The sequence below is a fragment of the Micropterus salmoides genome, unplaced genomic scaffold (assembly GCF_014851395.1).
Source record: "Micropterus salmoides isolate LMB-PRFRI ecotype aquatic unplaced genomic scaffold, ASM1485139v1 Ms_hic_scaffold_17, whole genome shotgun sequence".
NCBI lineage: Eukaryota > Metazoa > Chordata > Actinopteri > Centrarchiformes > Centrarchidae > Micropterus > Micropterus salmoides.
The window spans coordinates 8031045-8056366 of NW_024040817.1; the positions used below are offsets into that span (position 1 = coordinate 8031045).

At 38.4% G+C, this 25322-nt stretch overlaps 2 protein-coding genes across 2 annotated transcripts; one reads left to right on the top strand and one right to left on the bottom strand.

Annotated features, from left to right (window-relative positions):
- Window positions 1-5371: 5371 nt before the first annotated feature.
- LOC119907491 (recoverin-like) lies at window positions 5372-10364 on the top strand. Its single transcript, XM_038725255.1, has 3 exons — window positions 5372-5921; window positions 8745-8856; window positions 9478-10364. The coding sequence occupies exons 1-3, from the start codon at window positions 5541-5543 to the stop codon at window positions 9561-9563; spliced, it is 579 nt and encodes a 192-aa protein (XP_038581183.1). The 5' UTR covers window positions 5372-5540; the 3' UTR covers window positions 9564-10364.
- Window positions 10365-16567: 6203 nt separating this feature from the next.
- Window positions 16568-24591, bottom strand: LOC119906722 (germ cell-specific gene 1-like protein). Its single transcript, XM_038724056.1, has 6 exons — window positions 24396-24591; window positions 22300-22494; window positions 20035-20094; window positions 19689-19847; window positions 18708-18819; window positions 16568-17416 (listed from the first exon to the last, which is right to left on the bottom strand). The coding sequence occupies exons 1-6, from the start codon at window positions 24589-24591 to the stop codon at window positions 16750-16752; spliced, it is 1389 nt and encodes a 462-aa protein (XP_038579984.1). The 3' UTR covers window positions 16568-16749.
- Between the last annotated feature and the right edge of the window lie 731 nt (window positions 24592-25322).

Sequence of the window (25322 nt, forward strand, 5' to 3'; positions counted from 1 at the left end):
ATTGGCTCCAGCCCCCCGCGACCCTGTACGCAGGATAAGCGGTTGATGATGGATGGATGGATGGATGGTATTCTCTTGAGTCAGTTGCATTAAAGACATAAATGGGATTTTAAGATGTTGACCATGTTATCGCAGTGTACAGCTGGGAACCTCTGTTGCCAGAGTGGAATATTTTTTGCCCAATCGGGCTACTTTTTATGAAAAACTTTTATTTTTGTGATAAAAACTGTGAAATGTGTGTCAGCGACATATTAAAATGCAGCATAGTAAAGTATGCTAGTGTCTCGATAATGTCTGTTATTATATGCAATTGTACATTGAACTGGTTATGAATTGAACTTTTCATTTGTGTGTTTGTTTTCTTCATTTTAAAGCTACACTGTCCCGCTTTAAGAAGCTATACTACTTAAAAGGTTGCATTGGTTTTGCTTGTCCTCTGGCGGAGCTCCCCAAAGCCTCGGCAGCCAGATGGCAAAATCCAAATCACCTTTGGAGCTGTCTGATGGTGCCAAAGCAAAGGCAGGGTGCTGAAGTTAGGCCTCAGCACGTCAGCAGAGGAGTTAAGTTGTTTTATTTAATACAGAAGAGATCTCAGCAGTTTGCCAAGAGAGCTTATGTGCTGCTCCATACTTGTCCTGTGAACAATCAACCCAACAGTCTGCAGGTAGTTATGTCATCCTAATCAGGTTGAATGCACATAGAGTAGGCGTGCTCTGAGTCTGTTGTTGTCGTTAAGTTTCTGAGCTTATGCCTTGATCCATTACAGCCGTCCAGAGTTCATCTGTGACTTCGCTAAATGGCAGCTCATTGTAGGTAACTGAACGACGACAAACTCTGACAAAACATGCAAGTATATCAAACCGCTGATAAAAATTTTACAAAAAATAGATGTTTATAGTAATGTGTATGCTGTGAAACTAAAAGAGCAGGATTGCATAAAAGAAACATTCAGTCACATGCTAACACACATCACTCAACTAGCTATTTGGAAAGTAAATATGGTTATCAAAGAAACTTGAAATCTTATAATTGCCACAATGACAAAGCAAGATTATAAACGGGATGCAACCCACTTCTGTATATCATTTGTTTCATCGGTCAGTGCCATCATTTCTATATTTTGCATTTATTTATTTACTCTTCATTTATTAATAAGTAAATGGTAAACGGACTGTACTTTTATAGCGCCCTGTCTTCCGACCACATCTAGATTTGCTTTACACTGCATGCCACATTCACCCTATTCACACACTTTCATGCACTTCTTGCACAGACTTCAGTATCTTGACCAAGGACACTTGCAGGGGAAACTTTGGAATACATTTTTACACAAAATGAAGACTGTGGGTTTTGTCCCCCATCATTTCCAGTAATATCAGTTTAGGGAGAAACAATTACAAAGACCAAAAACTTTTGTTCAACTTCCTGTTCACATGCGATCAAGGTCACTCTAATCTGAGGTGAGCACAATTTTATTATTTATTTTTTGCTTCAAAAGTAAAACATTTGCACTTTACATTTGATGTAATCAAACCTTATTAGGTATGAATGTTCAAAATGATAACTTTGCACAAAGTAGAGGAGACAATAATGTGTCCTTTGATACTTCAGCTGAAGTGCTTTGTTAAGCTAACCTTGAGATTTAGCCAACATTAGCACACATGTCAGTTTGGGGCAAGTTGTCTCAATAACTTCGGGGCAATTCGTCACATGTGATTACTTGCCCCAGTACAAATAAACAAATAAAACATGCTCAAAAAACTATGTGAAATTGTGTAATTACCTCTGACACCAGTATTAAATGTTACTGTAAATAGAATATAATACACTGTACTTTACAGCAGCAGTCATGTGCCTGGACAAGACTGAATTCATGACACAGTATATACTGTCTTATACTGTAGGCATTTAGTGTGTTAGTAGATACAAACACAAACACTACATCATACAGTTATTAATTTAGTTATGCAACAAGGGTAGCAGACAAATACGCTTGTATTTATTTGTAATTGCAAGGAGGAATGTGTATTTTTAAGGAAGAAAGAAAATTATCAACAGAAGACAGAGAATGACAGCACACCACCTGACATAATGTTAAAGGCAGTCAGGCAGGTGAAGTTGAAGAACAAATCAATCAAAAGGACAGCTAAGGATTTTGACATAAGCTGCTGACTCTTTTGGTCTCATCTATGTGGAGCCATTTTCATACAGTATTCCAAAGAAGATGTGTTTAAGTGTGTGAAATGCAACAAATGGGCCTGCGATGTTTGCACCTCAGGCCAGGCAATTTATGTGTGCCAGAACTGTGACTCATATGTACATATGTACTTCGTACAAAAATGCACATTGTTGCATTAGTGTGTTTAAACACCACATCTGTGAAGTTATACATTTAAGCAAGTTATCTGCAGCATTACATTCAATTACCATAGATCTATTTGCACTCCAGAGAATGTTTGATTTTAAAGTTCAAAGAAAGAGGTTGTGCCACTTAATGTGTGCTCTGCCAACATTTTTGTTTTGAATTACATTATTTATTTTCCAAATGCTCTAGGCTTGATTGTTGATTCATTTCATTTTTATTTTGGGTTACAATTTGAAATTGAAATCAATTTTCACAATTAAGTGTTCTCACTGTTTGATAATCCAGTGTGACAACTTACCCAATGCAGTGTGACCTGCTGATGGGTCAAACTGTCACAAGTGCACACTCTCTATTCAACAGTCTACAACTCCATGATGAGATAAGATATGAAGATGTAATGATTACCAAACTTCTGCCCAAGTCTTCATTCTTTCATTTGGTATGACATTTGTACCATTGCGATGTACGGTGCTCGGGAAATATTAGACAGTGTGAAAAGTGTGACAACATACCCCACTCTCCCCTAGTTCTCCAAGATGTTTTGGCCAATTTACCTGCCGAGTTCCTTCAGAAACCATGTGCAAGTGGCAAAAAGTGGTCACAAAAAGTGGTCACACCAAATACTGATTTGATTTAGATTATTCTTCTGTTCACTAACGTTGCATTTTGTTAATTTATAAATATAATCTCTTGACATGTCTATTATTGAAAGCTTTCTGATCTTTAGCACAGTATTGTACACATGAGCAAGTGAGTTTAATTTGTTATCTCTGTGTAATGAATTTATCAGTAAACTCACCTTAAAGCCATAAAATGCATTAAAGTGAGCTGGTAGAGTGGTGAGGGAGGGGAAAGGGTCAAAGAGAGTAAATCCACTCTAACACCAAAGTCATGACCTCTGAGCCCTGAAAAAAAGTTTAATTCCTGCTGCTTTCCCACCGTGTTTCAGTCAGTTAGTAGTTTACACCTGTTGAGGGACCACATTTCCCTATAAAAGCAGGTAGTGGATGTTTTCTGTGTAGACTGGTTTCCAGCGGAGCAGATGGTGGATCAGCAGTCAACACTCAGTTAAGCGCATATAAAATCCCCTGCTGTAGGCTACACCGCAGAATAGTTGCCAGCACCCGCTGGATTTAAACTGTTAAGTCTTTGCCTGCGTGCATGACAGTCCAAGGTAGTTTTGGAAAAGACAATTTCCTACTGTGCCACTTCCATATGATATGGTTTATTTTTACAGTGGATAAACCAGCAGTGTACTCGTAACAAGGCAACCTTTCAGTGCCATGCAGGTTCAGTCAGCTGATCTGCTGCAGGTCGAGACAGGATCCAAGCTGCAAGGAAGTGTTTAGTCTGTCGAATGTCAAACCTCCTTCCCTGTCTCTCTCATTGTATCATATCTCACAGTAATGAGATCACATGCTCCGGGGACATCCACGCCCTACCACAAGGGGAAACAGCAGAGAGCCGTGCCAGGGAGCCCCCCGCAGCCACAGAGCGAGAACACAGTAAAACCAGGGCCGACAGCCCCCCAGCCCAACTCACCACCCAAGGGCAGGCAGATGATGTTTGACACCACAGCTGATAAATGGCATATCGGAAATTTTATTTTCCTTTCAGAATGTTTGTTCTATATCCACCCAGGGGTGGTGATAGAGCAGTGGATAAGACACAAGTTCAAATCCCCACTGTCACACATCCACCAATGTGTCCCTGAACAAGATACCTAACCCCTCGTTGCTCCATAATTAGCGATTGTAAGTCACTTTGGATAAAAGCATCAGCAAAATGAATAATTGTAATTGCATCCATGAGGGGTCCAGTGGGCTTTGATTGATCCATTATTATTATTATTTTTCTTTAATGCACATACAGAATGATTCATAATTGTGAGGTTGATTTTTATACATTTCTGGATGTTTTTTGATCTCCAAAGCCCTGCAAGCCTGTTTGTGAAAAACACCTTATTAATTAATAAGTATTGACCACTTGACAGAATGAAGAGAGAAAAAAGCTAGCTCAGTAAGCTGCTCAGTAAGCTCAGGGGCTCACATGGGTGCTGCTGTGGCTCCGCCTCAGGGGGATCCGATCTAATTGACTTATCTCAACAAGTGGAGGCTGATTTCCTCTCTTGATCACAGACAGAGCATCACTGTTTGCCCTGGACTCCTCAGCTGCTCACACAGGTAGGAAACAAACAGCTGCGCTTCATTAAACAACAAGAAATATTATAAACCTTGCTCAACACTATGAATGACCATTGGACCTTTAAACTTTCTTGGACTATTTGTATTGGTAGCATATGTCTGAACCTACGTTTAAGACAAATACTACTATATTCTCTCTAAAGAAAAACACATGGATATGAGGCATATAGAGTCAAAGGAAGAGAAGACTTTAATGGATGTACAGTAGCATTGTTTATTTATTGTTGGATGTGAGTAAACCATAACCTTTAATTACACTGGTTTGTTCCCCATCCACAGCAATGTACCATTTGGAACTTTTTATTACTTAGATGATAATATAATGCTAAAGAAAAGATTAGAATGCCTCAATAATCTTAAACACCTGCTGTTCACTTTACCCACAAATATATTAAATGTCTTTTATTGATGAATTGTATCAGTATTTATTTATGTAAAAATGCAATCATCATGGGTTGTTTTATGTAATGCAATGAAATACATGAGAAACAAAAGATGAGATAATTTATTTAGTTTTATCATAGTCAAAAGCATGAAACAATAATAACTATATTGAATTGTTATGGTAATTACGACGGCACTACCACTTACAAATTGGCATGCTACTTATTTTGAAATACCAAAGGGGTACAAAATTGAAACTGTCTGAAGCACAGAACAATTCCAATAAACAAGCTCTTCAGCCTTGATTTTCAATGACACCTCTTGCTGGTATTACTGATGGTTGATTGGCTTAATGAGCTTACCAAGTGGCTTTTGCTCTTTTCACAGCATATGCTTCTGCAGGATAAATTGTAGGCCAGGACCAGATCAAGAAGGATACTGCAGCTGTACCCCGAGAATAGTCTTAGTTTACTACTTTGACAGAGCAGAGGAGGCAACTCCTCAGGTTGAAGCTGTGTTGATTGACCTAGAAGGGCCACAAATTCACACGTTAATATAGCTCTATAACATCACCAACACCACCAACAATGGGTAACAGCAAGAGCGGCGCTGTGTCCAAGGAGATCCTGGAGGACTTGAAACTCAACACTAAGTTCACAGAGACAGAGATTGCCCAGTGGTATGAAAATTTCAAGAAGCAGTGTCCAACAGGACGCATCTCAAAAGAGGAGTTTCAGAGCATCTACTCCAAGTTCTTCCCAGAAAGCGATGCCCATACATATGCCCAGCACGTCTTCCGCTCCTTTGACACAAACGATGATGGCACACTGGACTTCAAGGAGTACATCATCGCTCTCCACATGACATCAACAGGGAAGACCACTAGGAAACTGGAATGGGCCTTCTCGCTGTTTGACGTGGACAAGAACGGATACATCACCAAGTCAGAGGTCACGGAAATCTGCACGGTGAGTTTTGGAGAAAGGGAAGTGATGCAGTAGCCTTGCAAACAACCATTCATGACGTTTTTTGTTGTAGTTTGCTAACTGTTTGGCCTTCAGATGATTGGGAAATAAATGTTTTTTTTTTATATTTAGGAACAGTTGAAAATTCTTGTTAAGAGACAGCATAGACAACAGTATCATCTGCATAGAAGTTGATATTTAACTGTCCTGTATTTGCTATATTATACTGTATTTGTTAGTGACTTCTAGGCAAAAGTTAGTATTGGGCTGGTTTTGCATGTATTTAAAAAATACAAAAAGGACATTTGCTGAGCAGAGAACAACACTGATAGATTATTTAAAAGGCACATGGAGATCATGGGAGCAGTGAGATGTGATATGGTCAGATGAGTCTTCCTTTATCATGTTCTCCACAAATGGGCTATTGTATGTGTGGCATACACCATGAGACCGGTACGGGCCTAAATATTTGACCCCTACAATGAGGGGATCTGGCAGCTCTGTTTGCTGTGGGGGCATATTGCTGGCATGGTCCACTTGTCCCCTTAGATTGGCCTGGGAACCAGACAAATCTGTAAGTTTAATTTAACTATGCACCATGACAAGTTTCACTGCTCTGATTGATTTTTGGTCTATCCAAATGTGTTAAGAGGCATTTTGGTCAACTCACATCGATTAACCCCTTGGAAATTAAAAATGTACTGAGAAGTTTCAGAATAAATCGCAATTGGCTGACCCTAGAGGGAAGGGTCATTGCCAGTAAACACAAAATTGCTTTAAGTGATCACCATTATCCTACGATGAAACATTTCTATGCTAATGGGAGTAGTCTCTTCCAGGGTGATAATAATAATAATAATAATAATAATAATCCTTATTTATAGAGCGCTTTTCAAAAACAAGTTACAAAGTGTAAAGAACAATACAAAAAAACAAGATAAGAGATCTAATGCAAGATTCTGTAACCAATTAAACCATTTTGTGTAAATTATGGCAACCACTTGTTTGCAAGAATGTGCATTAGCAGAAACCAAATGAAGTATAAACAACAGTATGATCTGCCTGCAGGATTATTTGGGACTGTCATGTACTGTATATTTTAGTCGCTAAAGGTCGACATTGGCAGTTTTGCAGACCTTAATAATACACTGAATTTTACAAATTATAACCTAAGACATAAATAAGTATTAAACACACACTTAAAACCTTTCAGTCATCAGATACCATGTAAGCAAACATTTCAATAAAAATAACCCAATATTAACACCAATATTTGCCAATATTTTGGCTACTTAAACAGAACTGACTTACATGTCCTCTGTTTTAGCTTTTGGAGAGGAAAGTGGTAGAAAATTTTATTATTTCTTAATATTTATTTCTTTATTGTGCACTACAAAGCTTGAAAGCTTGAAAAGACTGTGAGGTAAACAGCGTGACAGACACTGAAAAATAGGGTTTAAGAAAAAAGCCAAATCCTTCTTCTGTCTGACTGCAGTATGACAGTTTGTCACTGATTTGACAGCCTGGCTCTTTTTTTCAAGTAATCTTTTCTCTAAGCTTTGCAATTGCAGTGAAATGTGAGTTAGTAGTTTTAGTTTTCACAGCACTGCCAATCCCTAGTTTTTTTCCATACGTGATGAGATGATTAATTGTCTTAAATGTAAAATGCTTTAAATATGGATCCGATCTTTTGGTGGTCCGGAAAGTAATTTAGAAGTTACTGTTAAAAGAGAACGGTGTAACGATCATGGGTTTTAAAGGACACCCATTATGCTTTTCCATATTTTATGACTTATCTATTATAATGTTACAATGTTGTATGTTCATGTTAAACATGGCCAAGGCTTCAAATAATGAGGTTAAATTATTTAAAAGAAGTCAAAATCTCAGATTTCCTCCTGTTCTCAACACTCTGTTTTGAACAGCTTTTTCTACCAAGGGCTCTGTTTGACGACAACCCCTTCTCACTCCCTGACACGTCACATATGGACGCATGGTCAAGACCCATCGGCGTCAGTTTGTGACACACTGGGGATCGCTATAGCGTCATAGTTCAACTCTTTGTTGTTGCTAAGCATTGCTAACTTGAAGAGCATAACCATGGTTCTGCTCGAGGTTTCTGCCTCTTAAAAGGAAGTTTTTCCTTGCCTCTGTCGCCTAGTGCTTGCTCTTGGTGGGAACTGTTGGGCTTCTGTAAATAGCATCATAGAGTACGGTCTAGACCTGCTCTTTTATGAAAAGCGCTGTGAGATAACTGTTGTTGTGATTTGGCGCTATATAAATAAAATTGAATTGAATTGAATTGAAATTGAATTGAATAACATGAAGAGCCAGTATAAGATTATTATTATTATTTTTTTGAACTTTGAATCATGCAAAGCTAACATACAGGAGTCACAAAACAATATATATGACTGGAAATGCAGTATAATAGGTCTCCTTTAACTCCAGGATAGCACTCCATGACAATAAATTCTTAAAAATTCACTATTTTTTTGTGGATTCCACTGCAGGCCTATTCATTGCCACCATTGTAAAAGATTAGAGGTCATATGACACACAGACCAAAACCACAGAGCCGCTTGGTTAATCCGTAGCGGCTCGTGTTTTTGTCAATAGACACATGATCAGCTCATGAATGTTGAAATTAAAGACATTTATGTGGTATGGTTTCACTCCATTTGCAATCATGAAATTAGAATACAAAATAGATAGGATATATAGATTTTATAGTTGTTCTGGCTGTTATGATGTCTCTCTTGTTACATGGACAGGTAAAATATGAAATATAAATAAACATATATTCTGTTTTTGTTTTCCTACTAGGCGATCTTCAAGCTGATTCCTAAAGATGAACTGAGTAGTCTGCCTGAAGATGAAAACACAGCTGAAAAGAGGGCAGATAAACTCTGGAAATTCTTTGAAAAGAGCGATGAAGGTAAGATACAAAAGACTGCATGGAGAAATGAATAAAGAAATATGAGATTTGTAAGAACTTTGGTGCAATGTTAATACGTTAAAAGGCTTATCAAACACTGCACAACGATTTGTACTCTGGAAAGTTATGATGGTGGTAATTATTTGACTTTTGGTACTGAGGTAAACAGTAAAAAAAATTATTTCATTACAAAGTAATCTATCAGGAATTTGTGCTAGTATGTATTTGATCGGCCACCACAGCACCTTGCCTGATGGTGTTGTGTTGCATCTGGTTTTTACTTTTTTCCCCTGCCTGGTTGCCCAGAGTGGCTTTCATTTAAATGAACAAGACTGCTAGGTTTTTCACATAGGACTAAAGTCAGTCTAAATGTGGCCATTTGTTTTACCAGCACATACCGTTAAGTAGCATTATGATTTAGACCTCACTCAAAGAGTATCTTTAAGAAGTCTAGTAGTAAAAGGGTTCTCTGCACATCTTCAAGCAATTTGCAGCTGAATCAGTTGCTTCTCAACACAAGGACAGCAATCTTCTCTTGGAACCTTTCAGAAGTGTTTTTAATTTAATTTAATTTAAATAGCCTGACCTAAACCTCTTTTACTTTTCCTGTTCTTCCTCCAGAACGAGTGGCAGAAGGAGAGTTCGTCCAGGGAGTGTTGGACAATGATGAGGCCCTTCGTTTGATTCAGTATCAGCCTTTAAAGTAACTCTTCCACACATTCAGTGTATCTCTCTCCAGTCCTGTCTTTTCAATTTCACCCTTCTCTAATGCAATGCAATGACACCTGACAGCACCTTCACAAAATGTGAACAAAATGAAATAATAATTCGGAAGCTCTTCCAGGGTTTTATAACATTTGTTACCAATGTATGTGTGCTGTCTGAACAGTTTTCTTTATCATACATGAAATAAAATAAATGTTCAAAAATGGAAAGCAGGAGAGGTTGCCACCAGGTAACCTTTGATTGCAGTTACCATACCAACCAACCATATACAAATTTTAAATCTTTACAGGAACACTAATTGACTACTGTCTGCCTACCATGTAATTTCCCCCGTACACATCTGACCTGACACTTTCCAACAACTACTACAACTGCAAATGCTTGTTCTGCTAAGATTAGCCTCTTCATCGAAGTTGCAATAGACAAAGCACAGTATTTTTGAAATTGTCAGTAATTAGTAGACATTTCTTGAAAAAATCAAATTATAAAGGAGTGGTTTAGCAACTCAAGCATGCATTTTAATATGATAACATATGTGTTTTAGTTCAAGTCTCATTACCGTTAAATATGTTGTTTTTTTCTTTCCTGGGCAGTCAATGCTGGTCTATTGGTAATTTCTCATTTTACCCTAGCATCTTTTTTAAACACTGACCAACATGTAAGTGCAGTAAGGTGTAATTGTACTTGGGCCCTTGTACTGTCTATTGTTCTGTCTTTTACAGTGTTCATCCATGAGGCACAATGCTCAATGTTTGATGTTCTAGTTAAGTGGTACATATTGGAGAACTGGTGTTATCATGTTCAACAGTTTGTAAAACTAAGTGTTTCTACCAGATTTCCCTTTACGATAAATGCAATAAATCCAAACCATGAAATTTTAATAAACTTTAAGGTGTCAGAAGTCTTCTTTTTTCATTCTATTATGTTATTGTTAAAAAAAACAAACTGTGATTGTGTACATGGTGTGACTGTGAAGAGGACCAGGGAGTGATAAGACATCCACTACTTATGTAACCTAGGAACACGGGCTGTTCCAGGTGACGCTCATCAGCCACCTGCAGAGCAAACCAAGATACAGGTTATTACCAGATCACACCCCACGAGGACACGAGGGACTGTCTGAAGGATAATCCACACAGCTTGTGTCTGTAGATTATCCAAATTGAAGGCCCACCAGTGTGCTCCGAAACCCATATATCCACTGTCTTTTCGTTGTGTCGATCAAAGCACGTGTGCAGGGTATAGGTGTCGGGACGAATCTAACAGAAACGAGGCAGCTAACCAGACTCAGAAGGCAAAATGGAGGACAAACTAATAGCTGTTTCTTTGAATCTTGAATCTTGGATCTCTGCTCATGGGCCGCATTTTTCAAAAGGTGCATTTAAAGACCAAATGTGTCGCAGCTGGTTAACAAGGCTTTCCCATTTCAAAGGCTCTTTCAAATGCGGTTTTCTTTCCCCTATTTTGGAAGATCCAACAGCCGCACCGTTCATGGCACAACCAATCCTATGGTTCATTGCGATTCATTCACTGGATTTTTTCCGTCATCGAACAGTGGCTGAAGATTACGTCTCCATTTCCTCCAATAAGTGATAAAACAAACAAAGATTTATTTTTATTTCTGGCTCCATTTATATTAACTGTGTTATTTATTGTCAACTGTAGCAGGCAAGGTTGCCATATGAAAAGAAATGGCACTTCATGAGGGCGGTATAAGGGCGGGAACATCTGGTGACGCAAACAGGAAATCCTCCGTCTCATTTAACAATGCTCTGTTTGGCCTTCATAGACCACATCCTTTGAAGGATTGGTTCCTTGAATTGAGACACAGCTGTTGTGTGTATCTGAATTCCCTGAATTGTACAACACAAGTTTACTCTCTTATCGAAACCTCGGAAGGTAAGCCCTATCTTGAACGCTCTTTTAGGCAGTGATGTTGCTTCTTTGATTTTTAAATGTAATTTTTTTTTATGCTGTGAGCACCATGAAGGAAATCCCATTCATGACTTTCCTGGGGTAGATGGGAAAACAATGTTCTTTTTTGTGAGTTGGGTAGAATGAGTTGAACCAAAACACAATTTTGATTGATAAACCCAGAAGTAACCTTTGGGCTTCAAGTACCCCTGGTTTGGAATAACTGGTCTAGATGCTCAAATATCCTGCAATAAATGTGTTTTTTTAAATTTATTTTTTGTTCACTGAACAAAATTATAAACGCAACACTTTTGTTTTGCCCCCAAGATCTAAGACTTTTTCTGTGTATACTGGCTTATTTCTCTCAAATATTGTTCACAAATCTGTCAAAATCTCTGTTAGTGAGCACTTCTCCTTTGCTGAGATAATCCATCCACCTCACAGGTGTGGCATATCAAAATATCAAGATGCTGATCAGACAACATGGGTATTGCACAAGTGTGCCTTAGGCTGGCCACAATAAAAGGCCACACAAAAATGTGCAGTTCCATCACACAGCACAATGCCACAGATGTCGTAAGTTTTGAGGGTTTCAGAGAATTTGGCAGTACATCCAACCGGCCTCACAATTGCAGACCACATGCAACCACATCAGCCCAGGACCTCCATGTCCAGCATCTTCACTTATTTGGAGAGAGCAGCCAACCGGACAGATGCTGCAACAATCTGTTTGCATAACCAAAGAATTTCTGCAAAAAGTGTCAGGAACAGTCTCAGGGAAAATCATCTGCATGCTTGTTTTCATCGGTGTCTCGACTTGACTTTAACTTTGCATAGAAACACAAAACATTGAAACTGCACATTTTGAAGTGGCCTTTAATTGTGGCCAGCCGATGGCACGTGTGCAATACCCATGCTGTCTGATCAGCATCTTGATATGCCACACCTGTGGTGAATGAATTATCTCGGCAAAGGAAAAGTGCTCACTAACACAGATTTTGACAGATTTGTGAACAATATTTGAGAGAAATAGGCCTTTTGTGTACATAGAGAAAGTCTTTGATCTTTGAGTTCAGCTCATGATGAATGGGGGCAAAAACAAAAGTGTTGCGTTTACAATTTTGTTCAGTGTATTTAGCTCTTGCTAGAATATGTTGGTGTTGGGTGAGTTGTGGAGTTGTGGTTCCCCAACACTTTGTTCCTCCCAAAGTCTCCAGATGTTCACAGTTGGCCTGTTTTATGATGAATGTGTTCTTAAGTTACAAAAGACAAACACAGATCTCTAAATAAAAGATTAATATTGTTTTATAATGAAAAGACCTAGTTTACTTTACTGCTCCACTTTGCGGGAGACATCTGATATGTATCTTTTTACATGATGCTTATTTCATTATGAAGCCAAATTAATTTAAAAGCATCTTTTACTGCTTCACCAAAGGGGAAATCTATTTTGGAGGCTTCTTTCCAAAACAAAATAATCACCTCTGAAAAAAACACACTGGGAACCACTCATGGAACATCTCTAAAAGATAAGTATAAAGATTTCTTCACTGATTTGAACAAACAGATCTTCTATTCCATGTCCTGTACAATATTAAATTACTTTAAAGTATATAAATAAACTTAGATGACTTTGGGAACCAGACGTTAATTGTACGGCCAATGGAAGCTGCAACATAATACCGGACACACAACACAAAATAAATTGTGAAAAATTACATTTGTTAGCTATTATTATCATTTGTTTTGTTGTTGGTGGTAGATACACACAGGTCTCTTTACAGTGAATTACAAAATGAATCAACCCCTTCATGCCCTTTGTGTTGGGTAGTTTTTGAGGAATAACTAAACAGAGTGAACTAAATCATCTCAGTGACAAGTGGTGTGAGAAGCTCATCTTACATAAACTGTTGTTTAATTCAACCTCTTATTTTTAATTACTTTCCACATACTGCCCAGTGACCCGACAGCCCTGTTTATCTCTGCTTCACTGCCTATATTATGTCAATCTTTCTCTCTCTCAGTCGTATTCCCCTGACTGGAGAGATTATTGACATAATCTCCTGTCTAACATGTGAAAGCATCTGCCTTAATATCTAAACCTCTCTGCTGCTGAAATCTTTGATTCTCAGTTTTCTACTTTTCTATCTTTCGTAGATGAAAATTATCATAAGGAAACATAACAAACATAGGATATAACAGCTGGGTATGCTACACCACCAGATCCCATGCGAACTTGGCATTTAGGCTGCAGCAATAAAATAAAATAAAGTTTTACTTATTTATATTTGTCTTGGTTGTAGAGTCATGAAATGGATAGAAATAAGATAAATCTGTAATGCATACAGATATAAACGGATATAAAAGGTAATTTGTTACCACAATAGTTGTTCATAAACCTTTAAATGTTTTTATGAATTAACTTAATTATTATTGAAGCAATTTTTTATTGTTCATACTGATTATTTCAGAGAGTTTCATGGCCATCTGACTCTAAAAGTTCCAGTTTTTTTACATTGTCCATGAGGGAAATTAACAAAACTCTTTCTTATACTGGAACACGGGATTCCCAAAATAACCTAAGCCCCTTTTAACATAATGAAATGGCTAACATGTCTTAGGTAACTGTTTCACATGATGAACAGTGGTGTGTCTGTTGTCATAAAATCTCTTTGTGGTACATTAAAATAATCTTACCATCATTTATGTCACTAATGTTAAATTTGTATTCCACAGTTTGTGCTCATTCCATAGCAGAATAACTTTATGCTCAAAAGTGTATTAGGACAACCTACATACTTGTAAGTTATCTACCATTATCGAAAAAGTTTTAACAGAAATGAATACATGATTATAGGGAATCTGTGTATTGATAAGGCATCAACAGTTAATGTGTGTTTGTTTTTATTTATGACCTTACTTTAGGAGATTTTCATCCATTCATGCAAAGCAAACATAGAAATAAACCAAAATGTAGATAATATCATATGGCAAGGTCATCTATCATCTCACATTTTGAATACAATTTCACATCCTGTCATAAATTTCATAAGCCATAAAATTACATGCAGTCCCTGAAGAAGTCATTGTAAGGCTGGATTTACATGAGCAAAGCTAACTGAAGTTTGTACTTCTATTACTGTAATACTGATTTGATATAGTAAGACAATCCTGGAAAAAACAAAATATAATTTCCATTGCATAGTATCACAAAAACAATTTCTGTTGTTTTATTCCTTGATGTTCAAAACATCCATCCTGAAATAGCTGTTAGCAAATTTGTTATGAGACATATAGAACAGCCAGTCTTAGTCCTGATAAAATATTACCTCAAAATGTAGTGATACAAAGATTAACACGATTTCAACAGAATATAAAATTAGATTAGAGTTAACACAGTTCTATTAACATGTCCCACATTATTGTTTTCCGGTCCTTTCAACATATTAAAAAATATTTTACAATTAGTACTATAAAAAGAGGCAAGTTTTATTTGGCTAATAATTTATACTTTTCTTGCACATGTGGGGTTTGGTCTTCCTGTCTTTCGAATATCCTAAAAAAAATTGGTAATCGGGAAATGAGTTTCAAAACATGTCATGCAGCTGGGTAAAAACGGTGGGCTTTGAGCGTGCTATTTTAGCCTCTTTTAGCCAACTGTTTTGGTTCTGCTGAAAGACAAAGATTTTGCTGTTGATGGAGACCAAACCGGAGGTAAAAGATGAGTGAATGTTGTGCTTACATTCATTTAGTGCCCAGAAACACCACTGCAATGTGATGATAAGGTTGCTCTGTGTCTGCTGGATGTGTGAATGGGCACTTCTCTGCTAACTTATTGGACGTAACAAAGCAATAAACCAACAGTGCATTGGAACTGTGAGTCTGTGAGTCTTTCTGCCCTCTAGTGGTTAAGAAATCGAATGACACAACTGGAAACGGAAATGCACCATACTATTATTAAATTATCATTTAAAACTGCATATATACAAATTTTCCGTCTCCTTTATTGTGTTATATTTCTCCTTGGTGTGAATGTAATAGGTTTGCACAGTGAAACCTGTGCAAATAGGGAGTTCCCATCTCCCACAGAAAACACTGCTCTGAACGGCCTGAAAACAGCTCGTTTGTAGTCCAGCCAGAAAACACGCGTCGTAATGCTCGCCTAGCGACTAGTCAGACATGCCCTCAAAAACACCGGTGGAAAAACACTGAGCTGCAGCACACTCCTTTCCTCTCCCTTCCAAACATTAGCTACCCTACAGGCAGTCAATGAACATAAAGTTGTTACTGTGATGTAGAGACAGAGCTCAGTTAAAACTTTATGGATGAAAGATAAATGTCTTACAAATTAACAACTCATATCTCTGAAACTCTTGCTCCAGTCTGTGTTGCTAAGCTGTTAAGGGGATATATCAACGCATTCTCATCTCAATGCATCACAAGTATTTTACGCTAAAGGTATCCTTCAGCGTCCGTGTGAAACGCCACCATTTGCTATGTCCCAGCAACACAAAGGAGGTTAACCCTAGCTGCTAGGGGAGAGAGAGGACTCACGGCCGATGTGCACAGCTGAAGGGGTTAGCCGGTCGACATGCATTAAGTCAGTAACTTAGGTTTAGGCACTAACATTTCTGATGGTTGTGGCAAGGGTAAGGGATTTTCGAGGGACTGTCAACACCTTTAACACGAACATAGCTAGCTAACTAGCTAGCCAGCACTTCCGGTCAATATGAGACACCCCAGATAATCTCATAGAGACGCATCCGGAAGCATCTCAATGCTGAAGGGTACCTTTGGCGTCAAATAACTATGTTTGGTCCCTTTTTCTGAAAGTGTTGTTATTGGACGCCCTGAGATGAGAACGGTCTGGATATACAGCTGAACTGAAGCCGTGTTTACCGGCTTTTTAGGATCCGCCCTACTCTGCTTCTAATTGGCTAGTAGTTCTTAATTAGGTACTGCAAATGTGCAACTCCCAAAAAAGATCTTGTAGAAGTAAGATGCATCACTCCATAGCTAAAGCGGAGCCTTCAACACACAGGGTGAAAAAAAAGGTGCTGCAGCAGAATGACAAAAATATGGTGTTTTTTTTAAATGAAACCATGTAAACATGTTCTGGTACAACCCCTAAATAAAATTATGAACCTGAAAATGAGCATAATATGACCACTTTAAAGATGTAGTCTTTGAAAGTAGTTAAATCAAACAGAATGTGTTGAGTTAATCCTTACAAGTCCTCTGCCCACCAAAGACTTAGCAGAGTGAGTCTTCTCTATTCTCTTGCAAAACATAATCTATCTCGTCCATCTCTCGTTCACAGTCTTCACATCCTTCAGCGCAGCATCTCTGTACTACTACCATACCGTGATGGTCCACTAGTCTTCCCCCTCCCACTCCAGCTCCTCCCACTCCTCCCAATGTTCCCACTGTACCTCCCACTCCTCCTACCCCAATTCCTCCTACTGCTCCCACCCCCATTCCTCCCATTCCAACCTCATTTCCTCCAACCCCTCCTACTGCTCCCATTCCAACTCCATTTCCTCCAACGCCAACCCCTCCTACCCCCATTCCTCCAACTCCTCCTATTGCTCCCACCCCTCCAACTCCAATTTCTCCTCCACCAACAAGCAGCGCTCCCCCAGCGCCACACGCTAGAGGTCCAACAGCTGGTCCCAGTCCTCTGGGCCACAGAGGGTCAATGAGCGCCCCGTGCTGGCCGAGCTGAATCAGCTGACTGACAGAGTAAACTCCTCCACCACCGGCTCGAACGACCTCCTCATAAGATGGGGCGCGGGCAGCAGCACGAAACTCCTCCAGCCTCACCCTAGCCCGGTGCTTCATCTCGATGAGGGTCTTGGTATAGGAGTTGAGTGTAGCCACGGCGGCCGCCATGCAACAGCTGAATGACAGCCAAGCCATCCTGGTGAGTACGGGGAGGAAAGATTTGGGAGAACATTTTGATCTTTTTCATCAGACCACATGCAACTTTGTTGTGGAACAGCATCGTTCTTCCATGTGTTATTGTGAAATATTTGGTTCTAGAAGTTTGGTGACGTAGTGACTACTTACAGGGCTAGTTGGAGAACTACAGTGGCTAACACACTACCCAGTGATGAACACACTACTGCTAGTCAGTCTAAAAACAATGGTCACACTTACAAGGTACATTGTTTCGTGATTTTACAGCACAGGGTTGTATAGCAAGATGTAGATGTAGAGATCCCTATATGCTATTCACAAAAAGCAAATAACAACTGATAGAAATCAAACAATTGTACATGGTGTAATGGTGAAAATTAATTCAGGAGTCTCAGCCTGGGGAAAGAAGCTGGTCTGAAGTCTGGTGGTACAACAGCACAGACCTCTGTATCTTTTGTCAGATGGCAGCAGTCTGTGGCTGGGTCGGTACTGTCTTTTAGTTATCTTTTGGGCTCTGCTCAGGCACCTCACCTCACTGATACCACTGATGCTCAGGAGATGGGTACCAGTGATCTTTTGAGCGGTTTTAAACACCCGCTACAGAGTCCTCCTGTCCTGGGCTGTGCACATCCCATGCCAATACGGGATGTTTCCAGTCAGGATGCTTTCTATTGCTCCTCTGTAAATGTGTGTAAAAGTACTTGGCATAGGAATTTTCAACACGTTCTCATCTCAGTTTGTCATAACAGACGCTTTCAGACAGTGTGAGAAAGCTAGTTATTTGACGCTAAAGGTACCCTTCATTGTCACCCCAGGCCGTCTCATACAGACGCTGAAGGGTACCTTTGGCATCAAATAACCCTTTGTGAAAGCGTATTTGATGCCCTGAGATGAGAAGGATCTTTTGCCTTCTTAATTTTCAGATACAGCTGTATCTGAGCTTTCTGTATCAGGGTGGAGATGATCATTTCAGGTTCTCTGTGATGCTGATTCCTAGGAACTTAAAACTGCTAACCTGCTCCACCTCAGCTCCACTGATGTAGACAGAAGTGTCTTTGCCTTCGTTTTCCTTAAATCAGCGATCAGCCCTTTGGTTTTGCTGATGTTGAGCAGTAGATTATTATCTGGAGATTCTTCTACAAGATTGTCAATTTCCTCCTGATATGAACAGCTCAAATTAGCAGCATTAACCTCTTTTAGCTAATTGTTTTGGTTCTCGTGCTGCACATTTACTTGATGGTAGAATCTCACTGCTTTTACCAACCCTCCTTATTAAATTGAAAGAAACTTACGCAAAAGACCATCCGTAGTCCCAGCTCTGTGGCCTCCAGTCTTTGGGCCCGATGCTCACAGTCATCTGAAACACTGTGGTGTACATCATGTGTGCTACCATCCCCATCATACCTGGTAGAGTTAAAAAGAGAAAAAGAAGCGAGAATAAGTCCAATCATTTGGGAGAACATTTGTGCAGCAATTTGAGAAATGAAAGACAAAAAAGCAGAAATTAGAGAATTTGAAAGTTTTTTACATCAAGGGGGTAGAACAACAGAAAAAAAGGCCAACAGCTGTCAGGAACCGCTGAATTTCTTAAGGAACTTAAAAAGGCTAAATTCCTGTATGGCTCAGTGATATCAGTGAGGTGAGGTGCCTACGCCGCCCTAAGTACACTAAAGGACAGTACCCACCCAGTATTTATGTTTACCATTTTATATTTTTTTGTATATATTGTCTGCTTTGTAGCTACAAACTACATTTCATTTTCCGTCCCTGTTATAATAAGATAATTAAATTTACCTTGCACCTTGTACCTTGTACACTATGTAGCAAACTACAACCATCTGAAACTTCAGGACAGTAACCACATGTAAAAAACTCCTGAAAGTCATATTGGATCAAAATCACCAAAAAGAGAATGAATAAACTCAGATTATCACAAAGTCAGAAAGATGTCGTGACAGGAAACTATCAGTGTTCATAAAAGTTCTTCTTAAAACGTCTTTTAAATTTAGCAATCATCCGACTAGAGAAAGTTTGAATTATGTGTCTTTTGCCTTTATTATCACTTTACTTTGGTAGGCAAGGAGGAATACTTATGTGCAGTTAAGTGACATCACATTGGGACACACAATTCAAACAACTACCCCTCACTGATCCTGGGGACTGCCTGTGTGTATGTGTGTAGCTGTTTAGTGGAAGTTTGAGGGTTGCTATAAAGAAAAGATAAAACAGTGAAATTTTATAACAACGCAGCAGAAAGTGAATCCCATCCTCACCTGAAAGGACGGTGCACATGGCTGCATAAGCATTGATCTTGAGAGCGTTCATCTCCCTCTTGGCACAGAGACAAATCGCTTCCACACACATCAGCAGGAAGCCCATGGCCAGAAGACCGATGTACATGAACTCACTGATGACTGAAAGCCAGAGGACACCTGGAAGCATAAGTTGGAAAATAGTATGTTTTATGTGTTCTTAATAATTTCATGTAACTTGTTTATGACGAACTAAAAAAAATTTAATTTTTTTATAGTGATTAGGTGTTTGGTTGTGGTGATAGAAAAGGGTTTTTTTTGGAATTCTGGTTGTATTTTCTACATTTTCTGCTTGTATTGTACAAACCTTGTGTCTCTCCTGGCGTCAGCTCTATGAAGCTGCGACACTTTTCTTCCTGATCATCACCTGGAAGAAATATCACACAGTTATGTGGTGATATACAAATTCTTTGTCTTTAAATATTATGATGTTGAATCTTTATAATCAGAATTGAATGTCAACCATAAAGGGGGTTGAAGAAAAACCCTTTAAGCCTCTGTCAAACAAAAGTCTGAGTGTTAAATTACAACTGCAATATGTAGTTTTCGCTGCAGGATAACATAAATAATCTCTTGCAAATACTGGGAATATAAATCCTGAAACGTAATGAAAAGAGCTGCTTTAAGCCCGGTAGATCACCTCCATACGGGAGGAAGAATTTAAGGTCAAACCGGTGACTACCAACCATTCACAGTGTCTTTTAATGGAAGAATACATTCCAGTGATCACTTGTTTTGAGGAAACCTAACCTTGCTCTGTGCATGGTTTCTCAAATAATGTGTCGAGGGTCCTGGTATGTGCTGTGTAGCAATGATATATTTTGTATAGAACTGTAGAAAGAAGCAGGTTAGATGAGATAGTTAGTATTTATTCAGTATTTTATTCTTTTGGTTTTGGTTTTTGATGGAGTAACCAACAAAAGAAATATATACAAACAGGGACATTTGGCTCATTTGTTTTTTTTGGTATTCTCTCTGTAGGTGATGGTGCTTTAACATCAACCTGGTATAAATAAAGATAAAAAGTTTGTTTGTCTCTAAACAGTTCACTGTGATTAACATTATGTGAACTTCCCAATATAAACCTGCTCTCTGAACCAGTAACAGACAGTTTACCTGCCTGCCATTTCTGTGGCTGCAGGCTTGTACAAATGATCTTCCTTAGTGAGTACTATACAGTCTATGGTACTAACAAGAGACTTAGCTGTGTAAATCATCTATTTTGGCAACAACAATAGTTACAGGGGGAAAAAAACAGTTACAGAACATTGACACTGTATTTCAGTACAGTTTTGAAGTACTTTCTTGAGTATTTCCATTTTATGCTACTTTATACTTTTAATCTAGTACATTTTAGAGGGTTATATTTTAACAATAACCTATTAAAGGTTAGAATTTTACAAAAAAATGTATGATAAATTATATTATAAAATCATAGCATCTCATAAAATACAATGTGCTGTTAAAGATGAAACAAGTTTTTGCTGACATGTATGTCATGTTTCAGCTGTTAGACTTTCCACCAAACAAACATTTTCCCTCAGTTTCATTTCAGAGACCCAAAGAAGTAAATCCAATGTTTCACAAAGAGAAAATAAAAAAAATAAAAAAGTGACTATAGTTTGTGTAGCAGAACATTTGCTTCATTTTTAATCATATCATTTGTGATCCTATTGAAGGCTCCCCCGACCCCTAGGTTGGGGAACCACAGACTAACTGTTTATAAGTAGTAGTTAAAAGTAGCTCAACCTCCAACAGCTATAGCAGTAAAATGCTAATTACCCAATCATACATCAGTAGGAATAAAATGCGACCCAAAATATCATATCATATCAGTCACAGCACCCATCCTTCTGCAGAATGAGTACTTTTACATTTGATTTGATTGAATTACTAAGAGAATTTGCCGATAATATTTACTTACTTAACTAGAGTTTTGAATGTAGGACTTTTACTTGTAATTAAGTATTTTTACATTGTTGTATGAGTACTTTTACCTAATACTAGTAAATGATCTATATACTTCTTCCACTGCTGCTAATCATGTTTTGTCAGAAGTTACTTTCTACTCAATCAAAACTGCCCATCAGTGTTGGTGGTAACACAATTTGAAAGAACTTCATGTAATTACATTACTTTTCCTAATAAAATAAAGTACTTAAAATTTTGTAAACATTAGTCCTTAAGAGTTTAAGACTTACTTATTGTCTGTTCATTTACTATTGAATTGTATTGTTAGATAAGATTTACAAAGCACAATGTAAAACTGTTGCGAATGACAACAATGCAGAGAGCAAACAGAAGCTGGAAAATAAAGAGTAATTTTGATTACAGACTGAGACTGAAAATATCACAACAAGAAGTTCTGTCCTTGTCAGAAAATTATCAGAAATTTGCCTGCTAAATAAACTATACTACCTCTTCATTTTTGTCCACCAACGCATGTATGTTCAATTTTAATATTTCCATGGTGTTTGGGAGAGAACTTAAAAGTAATTAGTAGTGAAGTTGTTGAAGCTGTTTAACCATTGGGCCCGTGTCCTTGTTCATGTTTTCTGCTCCCACCACAAACCTTCATTGTGCTTCTCACAGGAGAGCCAGAAACCGGTATGGAAGTAACGCAGCATGTACTTGTCCTCGCCTGTCTCCCAGATGTACTGGACAGCATTGGCCAGCTGCTTTGTCTTTATCCTGGCCAGCTCCTCCCTCTGCAGTGCAGACAGCGTCGTGTTGGATGCAGAGTTCTTCGGGTCCGGGGTAGGGGCCTCTGCATAGAGAAAGATGGGACAAAGAGTGATGAAAGTAATAAAAAAGAGAAGGAGGGAAAACTAAACAGAGAAGGGATAAATATGGAGGAAAAGACAATTGAGGTGAAAATGGGGATGGAAGGATTAAAGTTTTAGAAGAGGGAGCAGGAGGAAAAAAATGGAGGAAATTAGATGTGAAAGGGTAAGGAGGTTAAAGATAGAAAAGATGAAGAAAGAGGAGGAAAGAGGCATTTATAAATGAATTGTTTTCCTCAATATTGCTCAGGATCTTTTTTAAAGCCACTGTGCCAAGAAACTGACGTAAATCCTGAAAGGGAATCTCCTGTGGGTCACAGCTTGTAACACAATCCAGCCCTGAAACACTGTTCTAAAGGTAATCTGTCATTTTCAGTGCAGTGAAAATTGAATACTACATGGAAACAAATAGGCTTAGTGCTGGAAGATAAGACAGCGGGTTAGTGAATCCAGATAACATGCAGCTGCAGATACAAGGTTCTGAGCTTAGCAACAAAGCCGGGATTATGTGAATCTCTGCCAGTCAAGTAAAATGTAAAAGACTTGTATATGAGGTGCAAGAAAAGCCATAAAATCATGCACTAAATTAAATGTACTAAAAAGTATTTTTGAAATATTAACAAGTCATTCTTATTTGAACAATATTCTGTATGTTCACTTTTTTATGGTGGATAGTGACATGCATGTAACAACAGGCCTTCGCATACAAGAGGTAGGTCAGCACATACAGAAACTACTTATCTTTGTTGTACATGTGTAAAATACATGTTATTTTGCCATTATAAACAATAAATGTGCAAGAGTTTAATTTCCTCCCTGTTGGAGCGGTACATGTGGTATTAAAACTGCTTAAATTTAACATGTATTTGAGAAGATAAGATACACAAAATGAACTCTCGTGTGTTCTACACAAAGAAAGAATTAAGTAACTAAACATTTAATAAGGGAGGACTGATTATAGTACTGTTATGTACCAATTAAATGTTGATTGAGAGCCACAGACATGTTTATTATAATAGTCAGTGTTGATATAGAAACATATCAACCTTTGATTCAGCATTATTCAGGAATTGCTTATTCATTCATAATGACACTCATATACATATATTGACTGATATATTTTCATTCAAATAAGTGCAAAAGTTAATGAGAAAATAATGAACATAAAGTTACTGGATCCACACTGAAAATCACTTGTTCCAAGACCCAAACTTTCCTCCAAAGTGAACTGAAATTTGATGAAGTCTTCAGCAAATAAAGAGACAAACAGGACACAAAACTAAATGAAATTAAATGAGACATGTGACGTTAGGCCCTCCTTGACCAAATTGGTGAAAGCTGTTTTGACACAATTATAAAACAGATCATTATTAAGTTCATAGAGTTGGTGATTTACCAACCAAAACACAAAGCAATGTCTAATGTAACACTACATTTAGGAGGGAAGTTTAAACAGCATTTCAACAATTGATTTTACATGATGAATCAATTACATATTGAACAATAAAATGCTGTTGAAACAATTGTTTATTTATGTCAATTTAAGTGTCTAAAAATCCTTTAATTTTCTACTAAACTTAGGCCAGTTTTAACCTAAACATAATATACTTTAATAATAATACACTTTTTATACAGCACTTTTCAAAAACAAAGTTACAAACTTTTTTTCATGGTTGAACCAGGAATAAAACACTTAAGGACTAAGGCAAATGACAATAAAAATGAAATGTGTAAAATGTGTTGAAATCTGTTTGGTCAGTTTCAGGTTTATTATGTGATTTCACAACAAACTGCACCTGTACACCAGAGGCAGCCATAAATGTAAATCATAACTTCCATATTTAAGGAAAAACAAATTTTTTGATGTTACATCCCGCCCCCTCACCTGTGGTATACGGCTGGCTGTTGTTCTGCCCGCAGTTCTTCAGCTTTACAGGTGACAGGCAGAGAGGCTTCACCACCTTGTGTGTTCCCTCACACCAATAGGAGGTGCAGAAAGCCGAGACAGACAGGGTGAGGGCCAATGAGGTGAGGGACAGTGACAGCAGGGAGCGGTTACGTCTGGACATGTTCTCCAGCATTGTTGCTTCTTGAGTCGAAGAAACCCAGCGAGAAATTAGACCGAATTAAGACCAAAGAGTGTGCTTCGGCTTGACTTTGAAGTTGGTTCAAAAATGGCTGAGGGGCCCCACATGTTCTGGTGACCAATCAGGATGAGGATCAGAGGAGTGAGGGGTTTTCATGACAAGTCAAGATGAAGTCTGATGACATGGTGGGTGTGGAGGGTTGTTGTGGTGATTGGGCTTGATTTATGGAGGATTTGAGAAATGAAAAAAAAAGAAAGAAAGTGAGAAAGGGGATTAGGGATGTTTGAGAAGTTGAATAAAGGTCAGAAGGTAATCCGAAAAGAGGTCGAGTGGATAGATGGAATGAGGGTTTGAGAAAGGAGAACAGTTGTGGAGCGGAGGTCAGAGGACAGTGGAGTGGAAGAAGATGAAGTGCTGAGATTTAATCACTTCCACCGAGTGAGAAAGAAAAAGAGACAGATGTGCAGGCCAGAGGTCGCAAGAGGAACTCCAGCTCTCCTCAGTGTTATTCAGCGTTATTAAAGTAGTCCATCAGATTCAAGTTGTTAGTCTAGATGTTACGGCACGAGCCAGGCGAGACGTTTGACTCCACACATTTCTTCTCATCAACCTGCCACTCTACTCCATGTTTCCACTGCCATCACAAGTCCTGTCTCGTATCCTTTTCTGTTGTTCTGACAGTTGCTGCTTCCCCCTTGGATAAAGATAAACGTCAAAATCTTATC

Bases quoted from the DNA above. Each gene is read 5' to 3' on its own strand.
- LOC119906722 (XM_038724056.1), bottom strand. From the start codon at position 24,591: ATGCTGGAGAACATGTCCAGACGTAACCGCTCCCTGCTGTCACTGTCC. The intron at 22,495-24,395 runs GTGAGGGGGCGG...TTCTCTATGCAG, and splicing joins CAGCCAGCCGTATACCACAG to AGGCCCCTACCCCGGACCCG. The intron at 17,417-18,707 runs GTAAGTTTCTTT...CGTACTCACCAG, and splicing joins GACTACGGATGGTCTTTTGC to GATGGCTTGGCTGTCATTCA.
- LOC119907491 (XM_038725255.1), top strand. From the start codon at position 5,541: ATGGGTAACAGCAAGAGCGGCGCTGTGTCCAAGGAGATCCTGGAGGAC. The intron at 5,922-8,744 runs GTGAGTTTTGGA...TTTTCCTACTAG, and splicing joins AGGTCACGGAAATCTGCACG to GCGATCTTCAAGCTGATTCC. The intron at 8,857-9,477 runs GTAAGATACAAA...TTCTTCCTCCAG, and splicing joins CTTTGAAAAGAGCGATGAAG to AACGAGTGGCAGAAGGAGAG.